This window comes from Pelecanus crispus, chromosome Z (genome assembly GCF_030463565.1).
Source record: "Pelecanus crispus isolate bPelCri1 chromosome Z, bPelCri1.pri, whole genome shotgun sequence".
Lineage (NCBI taxonomy): Eukaryota > Metazoa > Chordata > Aves > Pelecaniformes > Pelecanidae > Pelecanus > Pelecanus crispus.
In genome coordinates this window covers 86,409,428-86,420,141 of record NC_134676.1, presented here as the reverse complement: position 1 = coordinate 86,420,141, position 10,714 = coordinate 86,409,428, and the positions used below count along the sequence as shown (strand labels likewise).

At 58.3% G+C, this 10,714-nt stretch overlaps 1 protein-coding gene across 1 annotated transcript; it reads left to right on the top strand.

The window, feature by feature from the left end:
• Positions 1–1,756: 1,756 nt before the first annotated feature.
• Positions 1,757–9,168, top strand: LOC142596736 (pre-mRNA-processing factor 39-like). The gene is given in 12 exon segments (XM_075727127.1): positions 1,757–2,002; positions 3,611–3,738; positions 4,722–4,841; positions 4,932–4,947; positions 4,950–5,101; positions 6,539–6,731; positions 6,822–6,839; positions 6,841–6,870; positions 6,872–6,931; positions 7,024–7,188; positions 8,919–9,045; positions 9,128–9,168. Coding segments are annotated over 12 exon segments (1,296 nt in total).
• The last annotated feature ends 1,546 nt before the right edge of the window (positions 9,169–10,714 follow it).

The window sequence follows — 10,714 nt, the reverse complement described above, 5'->3', positions numbered from 1 at the left end:
CTCCTGGCCACTCTGGCCTCTCTTCCCACCATGTCTCTATGGTTGTTCAAGAGTCTGTTGACCACTCTGGCCTCTCTTGCCCCGTGTCTCTATGGTTGGTCAAGAGTCCGTTGACCGCTCTGGCCTCTCTTCCCACCTGTGTCTCTGTGGTTGTTCAGGAGCCCCTTGTACCGGTTTCCCCTTCCCAAAATCCCTACGGCTGTCACGGAGCCTCCCGGCTGCTCTGGCCTCTCTTGCCCCGTGTCTCTATGGTTGGTCAAGAGTCGTTGACCGCTCTGGCCCCTCTTCCCGCCGCATCTCTATGGTTGGTCAAGAGCTCCTTGTGCCGGTTTCCCCTTCCCAAAATCTCTGTGGTTGTCACGGAGCCTCCCGGTCGCTCTGGCCTCTCTTGCCCCATGTATCTATGGTTGGTCAAGAGTCTGTTGACTGCTCTGGCCCCTCTTCCCGCCGCATCTCTATGGTTGTTCAGGAGCCCCTTGTACCGGTTTCCCCTTCCCAAAATTCCTACGGCTGTCACGGAGCCTCCCGGCCGCTCTGGCCTCCCTTCCCGCCACGTCTCTATGGTGTGGGACGGGAACCCGGAAGTCCCCCTAGCGCGCGCGCGCGCCTCCGTGGTGCGGGGCGCTGGAGCGCAGCCTCGCCTCTATAGATCCTCCCGCCCGACAGGCGGCGCTGCTCGGCTCACCCCCCCCCCCCACCCCCGGTCGCCGCTCTAGCCCGCCGCCGCCTCGCTGGCTGCCTCATCCGGGTCCCGGCGCCGCGCATGCGCCCGCGGGGTGGCGGCGCGACGAAATGGCGGCGGAGGGGCCGGAGGCTCCGGCTAGCCCGGGCCGCGGTGGGGCCGAGGGGACGCTGGGGGACGGAGGAGACGGCGGCGGCGGCCCCCCCGGTGAGCCGGAGGGTGGGGGCGTGAGGGGAGGGGAAGGGCGGGATGGGGGGCCGGGGGGGAGGCGGAATATGGAGGAGCGCAGGGCTGGGGGGGAGCGGCTGGGGGTGCTCAGCCTGGAGAAGAGGAGGCTGAGGGGAGGCCTGATCGCTCTGCAGCTCCTGGCAGGAGGGGGCAGGGAGGGGAGTCGGGCTCTGCTCCCAAGGAACAGCGATGGGACGAGAGGGAATGGGCTCAAGCTGCGCCAGGGGAGGGTTAGGTTGGATATTAGGAGGAATTTCTTCACGGAAAGAGCGGTCACGCATTGGAACCGGCTGCCCAGAGAGGTGGGGGAGTCCCCAGCCCTGGAGGGGTCAAAAAATGGCAGAGGTGGCACTGGGGACATGGTTTGGTGGGCGTGGGGGTGTTGGGGTGACGCTGGACTGGTGATCTTAGAGATCTTCCCAACCTTAATGATTCCCACTTTGGCTTTCATTAAAAATAACCCAGCCGGCAAGGCAGGAAACGTGAAATTAATTATGACTCTGCCCTTAATTGGCCTAGCGGTGGACGCGGTAGCGTTAGGTTGACGGTTGGACTGGACGCTCTTAAAGCTCTTTCCCAACCGAAACGATTCCGTGATTCCATGAACGGGGATGGGAGCGGGTGCCGCCGTGGGGCACAAAAGGGGGAGGGGGCAGAGCCGGGGGGGGGGGGGGCTGCAGGGGGCCCCCAAGGGCCCCCCCCTCAGGCCCCTGGGTCCCCCTCCACCCACGGGGCGAGGGCACCCACCCTTAACGCTGCGTCACCCTCTGCGTGTGTGTCCCCCCCCGCCAGCCCCCGTGGCAGAGCTGCCGCCCCCCACCCCCGCCGAGGAGGAGGAACGCAGCGATGCCCCCCCCGCCCCCCCCGTCCCCCAGAGTTGCAACGGCGCCGCCGCCCCCGCCCCCCCCGAGCCCGAGGAGCCCCCCCCCCGGCCGCGCCCGAGGAGCCCCGCCTCCCCGGGACCCCGAGCCCCCCGCCGAGGAGCCCGCCCTCGCCTACCCCCTCGATTTCGAGAAGTTTTGGCAGGCGGCGCGCAACAACCCCCACGACTTCACCGCCTGGACCGAGCTCCTGCAGTACGTCGAGCAAGAGGTAATTAAAGTCTTCATTAAGACACACTGGCCCCGTTGAAACTTCATTAAAACTCACCCTGACCCCCAGCCCAATTAAAACCTTCGTTACATCCCCCCCCAAGTCTCCAGCAGTGTTAAACCTTTGTTAAAACTCGCCCTGAGCCTCTGGCTCCGTTAAAACCTTCGTTAAAACTCGCCGTGAGCCTCTGGCTCTGTTTAAACCTTCATTACAACTCGCTCTGAGCCCCCGGCCCCGTTAAAACCTTCGTTAAAACTTGCCTGAGCCTCTGGCTCCGTTAAAACCTTCCTTAAAACTCGCCCTGAGCCCCCAGCCCTGTTAAAACCTTCCTTAAAACTCGCCCTGAGCCCCCAGCCCCAATTAAAACCTTCGTTACGTCCCCCCCGCCCCCCCAAGTCTCCAGCAGTGTTAACCTTCGTTACAACTCACCCTGAGCCTCTGGCTCCGTTAAAACCTTCATTAAAACTTGCCGTGAGCCTCTGGCTCCGTTAAAACCTTCGTAAAACTCGCCCTGAGCCCCCGGCCCTGTTAAAACCTTCGTTACAACTCGCCCTGAGCCCCCGGCCCCGTTAAAACCTTCGTTACAACTCATCTCACGCCCCCCAGCTCCGTTAAAACCTTCATTACATCCCCCCCGCCCCCCCCCTAAGTCTCCAGCAGTGTTAAGCCTTCTAAATTCACCCCTGAGCCCCCAGCCCCGTTAAAACCTTCGTTACAGCTCACCCTGAGCCCCCGGCCCCGTTAAAACCTTCGTTAAAACTCGCCCTGAGCCCCCGGCCCGTTAAAACCTTCGTTACAGCTCACCCTGAGCCCCCGGCCCCGTTAAAACCTTCGTTACAGCTCGCCCTGAGCCCCCGGCCCCGTTAAAACCTTCGTTACAGCTCGCCCTGAGCCCCCGGCCCGTTTAAAACCTTCGTTACAGGCTCGCCCTGAGCCCCCGGCCCCGTTAAAACCTTCGTTACAACTCATCTCACGCCCCCAGCCCCGTTAAAACCTTCATTACATCCCCCCCGCCCCCCCCCCTAAGTCTCCAGCAGTGTTAAGCCTTCTTTAAAATTCACCCTGAGCCCCCAGCCCCGTTAAAACCTTCGTTACAGCTCACCCTGAGCCCCCCGGCCCCGTTAAAACCTTCGTTAAAACTCGCCCTGAGCCCCCGGCCCCGTTAAAACCTTCGTTACAGCTCACCCTGAGCCCCCGGCCCCGTTAAAACCTTTGCTACAGCTCACCCTGAGCCCCCGGCCCCGTTAAAACCTTCGTTACAGCTCGCCCTGAGCCCCCAGCCCCGTTAAAACCTTCGTTACAGCTCACCCTGAGCCCCCGGCCCCGTTAAAACCTTTGCTACAGCTCACCCTGAGCCCCCCGGCCCCGTTAAAACCTTCGTTACAACTCATCTCACGCACCAGCCTCGTTAAAACCCTAATTAAAACTCACCGCGGCACAAACCACCTGGAATGCTCCAATGCCCAGGCTGGTTTCCCTCGGGACAGAAGCAATTCCTCCCGTGTAATTACTAGCCTCAATTAACAAATACGTTATTGGAAGACCCCTAATACTAACCGCTCTTATTGCTGTTACCAAACCGCCCGGTTTTACCCCAAACCGCTGCAGAATCACCTCTTCGCCGCCCGCAAAGCCTTCGACGCCTTCTTCGCCCACTACCCCTACTGCTACGGCTACTGGAAAAAATACGCCGACATGGAGCGGCGCTTCGACTGCAGCCGGGAGACCGAGGAGGTGCGGTGGGGGGGTCCCCGTGCTGGTTTTGGGGGTGTCACCCCCCTGGTTTTCCCCTCTGGGGTGGGCTGGCAGGGCATTTTGGGGGTCCCCGTGCTGTTTTTGGGGTGTCACCCGCCTGTGTTCCCCTCTTTGGTGGGCAGATGGGGTTGTTCTGGGGTTCCCCCGTGCTGTTTTTGGGGTGTCACCCCCCTGGTTTTCCCCTCTGGGGTGGGCTGGCAGGGCGTTTTGGGGGTCCCCGTGCTGGTTTTGGGGTGTCACCCGCCTGTGTTCCCCTCTTTGGTGGGCATATGGGGTGTTTTGGGGGCTCCCTGCGCTGGTTTTGGGGTGTCACCCCCTGGTTTTCCCCTCTTTGGTGGGCAGACGGGGTGTTTTGGGGGCTCCCTGTGCTGGTTTTGGGGTGTCACCCGCCTGTGTTCCCCTCTTTGGTGGGCAGATGGGGTGTTTTGGGGGCTCCCTGCGCTGGTTTTGGGGTGTCCACCCCCTGTGTTCCCCTCTGTGATGGGCATATGGGGTGTTTTTGGGGGGTCCCTGTGCTGGTTTTGGGGTGTCACCCCCCCCGTTTTCCCCTCTATGGTGGGCAGATGGGGTTGTTCTGGGGGGTCCCCGTGCTGGTTTTGGGGTGTCACCCCCCTGTGTTCCCCTCTGGGGTGGTCAGATGGGGTGTTTTGGGGGTCCCCGTGCTGTTTTTGGGGTGTCACCCCCCTGTGTTCCCCTCTTCGGTGGCCACACAGGGTGTTTTGGGGTCCCCGGGACGTTTCGGGCGTCTCCACACCATTTCTCCACTGCTTTTACCAACCACATGAGCTTTCCCAACCATTTTGGGGCGCTGCCGGGTGTTTTCACCCCCGTTTCCAGCCCTGCTGGAGCCATTTTGGGTTGTTTCACCCTGATTTCGGGCCCGGGGGCTGGGTACCCTGACTCGTTGGGGGTCCCCCATTCTGCGGGGGGACAGTCGGCGATGCTCGGCGTCCCCCCCCGCTAGGTTTTTGAGCGGGGGGCTGCAGTCCATCCCCCTCAGCATGGACCTGTGGATCCACTACATCTCCTACCTCCAATCCACGCTGGACATGAATCTTCCCGAATCCATCCAAAAAATCCGCGGGTGAGTACCAGGCGAGGCGGCAAACAGCTCCGGCGTCACCAATCGCCATGCCGGCGCTTCCCGTCCCACTTCCCCGTCTCTCTCCGTTAGCGTTTTCGAGGCGGCGGGTGGGCGGCGGCCGGCATGGATTTCCGTTCGGATAAATTGTGGGAGCTCTACGTGGAGTGGGAACGGGAACAGGGAGATCTCCGAGCCGTCACCGGTATCTACGACCGCGTCCTCTCCATGCCCACGCAGCTCTACAACCATCACTGGGAGAAGTACGTACCCGCTCCGGCGCGAAAATATCCCCGCGGTGCTAAAATATCCCCACGGAAAATAATATCTGTGGTAGTAAAGTATCCTGGTGCTAAAACATCCCCGGGAAAATGCCCGCGGGCGGCAAAATATCCCTGTAGAAAATAATCACGGGTGAAATGTGGCCACGGAAAATAATATCCATGGTGGTGAATGCTCGTGGTGGCAAAATATCCCACACGGAAAATAATCGCGGCAGTAAAATATCCCTGCGGCAAAATATCCCGACAGAAAATGGCCACAGTGGTAAAATATCCCTGTGGAAAATGCCCGTGGAGGTAAAACATCCCCACAGAAAGTACCCACGGCGGCAAAATATCCCGGCGGCAAAATTTCCCCGTGGAAAATACCCCCGTGGTGGCAACATATCCCTGTGGGAAATACCCGCAGCAGCAAAATCGCTCCGGGTAAAATAATACCTGCAGCGGCAAAACGGCCCTGTGGAAAATACCGCGGCAGGAAAATATCCCCACGGAAAACAGCCACAACGGTAAAACTTCCCAGCGGCAAAATAATCCCCGCGGGAAAATGCCAGGGGGGCAAAATAATCCCCGCGGAAAATGCCAGGGGGGCAAAATAATCCATGCGGAAAAAAACGGGGGCAAAATAATCCCCGCAGAAAATGCCAGGGGGGCAAAATAATCCATGCGGAAAAAAACAGGGGGGCAAAATAATCCATGCGGAAAAAAACAGGGGGGCAAAATAATTCCTGCGGAAAATGCCGCGGGGGCAAAATAATTCCCGCGGAAAATGCCGCGGGGGGCAAAATAATTCCCACGGAAAATGCCGGGGGGGCAAAATAATCCCCGCGGAAAATGCCAGGGGGGCAAAATAATCCCGCGGAAAATGCCAGGGGGGCAAAATAATCCCCACGGAAAATGCCAGGGGGGCAAAATAATTCCCGCGGAAAATGCCGCGGGGGCAAAATAATCCCGCGGAAAATGCCAGGGGGGCAAAATAATCCATGCGGAAAAAAACAGGGGGGCAAAAAAATTCCCGCGGAAAATGCCGCGGGGGCAAAATAATCCCCGCGGAAAATGCGGGGGGGGGCAAAATAATCCCCGCGGAAAATGCCGGGGGGGGCAAAATAATCCCCGCGGAAAATGCCAGGGGGGCAAATAATCCATGCGGAAAAAAACGGGGGCAAAATAATTCCCGCGGGAAAATGCCGCGGGGGCAAAATAATTCCCGCGGAAAATGCCAGGGGGGCAAAATAATCCCCGCGGAAAATGCCGGGGGGACAAAATAATCCATGCGGAAAAAGCCACGGGGGCAAAATAATCACAAAAATACCGCAGCGGCTTCCTACTTTGTGCCGGGGAAAATCCCCGGCCGCGGCCAGATCCTCGGCGTTCCGCATCCCGGGAGCGCCGAGGGTGCTGAGCCTCGTGCCCCCCCAGGTTCAAGGAGCACGTCCTCCACAACCCCCCCAAAGACATTTTGTCCCCGGAGGAGCTTCTCTGGGTGCAATCCAAGCTGGCCACCGATCCCGTGCCGAAACCGCCGGAGCCGGAAGGGACGGAAGCGCCGCCGGGAGAGGATCTCCCCCCCGGCGTGGAGGGGAAAGCGGCGGCGGCGGCGGCCGACACCCAGGTAGGCACCCAAAATAGGAATCCCCGGATCGGGGAGGGGGTCTCTGGGGATCCCCCCCGCTTCCCACCCGTGGTCCCATTGAATTCCCAGGAGGATCTCGACCAGGAAAAAAATCCGGGAGCTGGTGATCTCCATGCGGGCAACAAATCTACGCGCAAAACGAGGCGGAAGTCAGCAAACGCTGGAATTTCGAGGACGGGGTACGTCGGGGCGCGTCGACCGCTCCCCCTCCCCTTGCCTAAAACGCCGGCGCCCCTTTTTTTTTCACGCCCGCGCCCCAATTTTCGGGCAGATCAAGCGTCCCTATTTCCACGTCAAACCGCTGGAGAGGGCTCAGCTGCGGAATTGGCGGGATTATTTGGATTACGAAATGGCGGCCGGCTCCCACGAACGCACCATCGTCCTCTTCGAACGCTGCGTCATCGCCTGCGCCCTCTACGAGGAATTTTGGATCAAGGTGAGACCGCCGCGGCGGGACCCCCCCTCTCCCTCTTTTTCCACAGCCGCGTTCCGTCGCCCACCCACCCCTAAGAGCCGAAACCCCTCTCCCAAGAGCCGAAAACGCCTCCCCAAAACCCTGAAAGCCCAAAAACCCCAAAGCTGAACCCCTCCCCAAAGCCGAACCCCCCTCCAAAAGCTGAACTCCCCTCCCAAAAGCCAAAAAGCCACCCCAAGAGCCCCCAGACCCTGAAAGCCAAAAAACCCATCCCGAAAGCTGAACCCCCCTTCTCAAGAGCCCCAAATCCCACCCCAAAAGCCCCAAAGCCAAAAACGCCGCCCCAGGAGCTAAAAAGCCCACCCCAAAAGCCGAAAAGCCCGCCCCCGAAAGCTGAACCCCGCTTCCCAAGAGCCCAAAACCCCCACCCCAAAATCCCACCCCAAAAGCCCAAAGCTCCGAAGCCAAAAACGCCATCCCAAGAGCCAAAAACCCTATCCTGAAAGCCAAAAAGCCCACCCCGAAAGCTGAACCCCCCTTCCCAAGAGCCCAAAATCCCACCCTGAAATCCCATCCCAAAAGCCCAAAGTCTTGAAGCCGAAAATGCCACCCCAAGAGCCGAAAATGCCACCCCAAGAACCAAAACCCCTATCCTGAAAGCCAAAAGCCCACCCTGAAAGCTGAACCCCCCTTCCCAAGAGCCCAAAATCCCACCCAAAAGCCCTGAAGCCAAAAATGCCACCCCAAGAGCCAAAAATGCCACCCCAAAAACCCGAACCCGAAAGCCAAAAAGCCCACTCCGAAAGCTGAGCGCCCCTCCCAAGAGCCCAAAAACCCCACCCCAAAGCCCAGAAGCCCCCCCAAAAGCCGAAACTCCCCTCCCAGGGGCCCAAAATACCACCCCAAAAGCCCGAAAGCCAAAAAGCCCACTCCAAAACCTGACCCCCCCCAAGACCCCAAAAGCCAGAAGCCCCAAAACTTGCCCCAAAAACCAGAAGACCCCCCCCAAAGCCGAAAAAGCCCCCCAAAAAGCTGAACCCCCCCACTTCAAAAGCCAAACCCCCCCCCTCCCAAGAGCCAAAACCGTCGCCCCAAAAGCCCAAAACGCCGAAAGCCCAAAGCCCCAAGAGCTGAAAACCCCAAGAAGCCCCCCCGAAAGCCAAAAAGGCCACCCCGGAAGCCCAAAAACCCCACCCCAAGCGCCCAAAAACCGAAAAGGCGCTCCCGAAAGCCAAAAAACCCCGACTCCAAAAGCCAAAAAAAAATCCCCAAAAAAGTAAAACCTCCACCCCAAAAGCCAAAGAATTCCTAAAAAGTAAACACCGCCCCAAAAGCAAAAAAAATTCCCCAAAAACTAAACACCCCCCCTAAAAGCAAAAAAAAAAAAAAATCCCCAAAAAGTAAAACCCTCACCCCAAAAGCAAATCAGGTTCATTTGGGGGTTATTTTTATCCCCCCCTCACGCCCCCGACGGGCGGCGGGGGGCTGGTTTTAACTCTTTTTTTCTCTTCTAAACAACAAAAAACCACCATTCTAACACCCTTTTTTTAAATTCCGCTGCTGCTTTTTTACCCGCCCGCGGCACCTTCCCCTGCCTAAGAGGGCGCAGGAAATTCGGAAGAGAGGGGTCTTAACGTGAGTGCCCCCCACCCGATCTAGCACATCCCCGCCCGGGCCGGGCGGCGGGGGGATGCTCACGCGTCCGTCTGTCTGTCCCCCCCTCCTTTTTCCACCTTTATTTTTCCCTGCAGTACACCAAATATTTGGAAACCACACGGGTGACGGGGGCCAGGAGCGTTTTTCAGCGAGCGTGCGGTTATCACCTGCCCAGGAAACCCAACATCCACCTCCTCTGGGCGGCTTTCGAGGAGAAACAAGGTGAGGCAGCCCCAAAATCGACACTTTTTGGGGTGCGGGGGGTGCGGCGGGATCGGGAAAACGGGGCTTTTTGGGGGCGCAGGGGCAGTGGCTGGCCCCAAAGTGGCCCCGTTTTTGAGCTAAGACGCCAAGATTGCTCCTAAATGCTGTGGGTTTGGGGTGGAGAGGCCACGTTTCACCCCCAAAACGCTCCATTTGGGGGCTGTGAGACATCAAATTGCGCCCCAAAATGCTCTGGTTTTGGGGCTGAAATGCCGCATTTCACCCCAAAATCCTCCATTTTGGGGCTGAGATGTCAAATTTCACCCCCAAAACGCTCCCATTTGGGGGCCAGAGCGGCTGCATTTCACCCCAAAACACTCTGGTTTTGGGCAGAGGGGCTGCATTTCACCCCAAAACACTCTGGTTTTGGGCAAGAGGGGCTGCATTTCACCCCAAAATCCCCTATTTTGGGGCTGAGACGTCAAATTTCACCCCAAAAACGCTCCCATTTGGGGACAGAGGGGCTGCATTTCACCCCAAAACGCTCTGGGTTTCGGGCTGAAATGCCGCATTTCACCCCAAAATCCTCCATTTTGGGGCTGAGGCGTCAAATTTCACCCCAAAACGCTTCCATTTGGGGGCAGAGCGGCTGCATTTCACCCCAAAACACTCTGGTTTTGGGCAGAGGGGCTGCATTTCACCCCAATAATCCCACCATTTTGGGGCTGGAGACGTCAAATTTCACCCCAAAACGCTCCCATTTGGGGCAGAGGGGCTGCATTTCACCCCAAAACACTCTGGTTTTGGGCAGAGGGGCTGCATTTCGCCCCAAAATCCTCCATTTTGGGGCTGAGATGTCAAATTTCACCCCAAAACGCTCCCATTTGGGGGCAGGAGGGGCTGCATTTCACCCCAAAACACTCTGGTTTTGGGCGGAGGGGCTGCATTTTCGCCCCCAAAATCCTCCATTTTGGGGCTGAGATGTCAAATTTTCACCCCAAAACGCTCCCATTTGGGGGCAGAGGGGCTGCATTTCACCCCAAAACACTCTGGTTTTGGGCGGAGGGGCTGCATTTCGCCCCAAAATCCTCCATTTTGGGGCTGAGATGTCAAATTTCACCCCAAAACGCTCCCATTTGGGGGCAGAGGGGCTGCATTTCACCCCAAAACGCTCTGGTTTTGGGCGGAGGGGCTGCATTTCGCCCCAAAATCCTCCATTTTGGGGCCGAGACGTCAAATTTCACCCCCAAAATGCTCCCTTTTGGGGGCAGAGGGGCTGCATTTCACCCCAAAACGCTCTGGTTTTGGGCGGAGGGGCCGCATTTCACCCCAAAAATCCTCCATTTTGGGGCCGAGATGTCAAATTTCACCCCCAAAACGCTCCCATTTGGGGACAGAGGGGCTGCATTTCACCCCAAAACGCTCTGGTTTTGGGCAGAGGGGCCGCATTTCACCCCAAAATCCTCCATTTTGGGGCTGAGATGTCAAATTTCCACCCCAAAACGCTCCCATTTGGGGGCAGAGGGGCTGCATTTCACCCCAAAATGCTCTGGTTTCGGGCTGAAATGCTGCATTTTTGCTCCAAAATCCTCCATTTTGGGGCTGAAATGTCAAATTTCACCCCAAAATGCTCCCATTTGGTGGCAGAGGGCTGCATTTCACCCCAAAAGACTCCATTTTTGGGCTG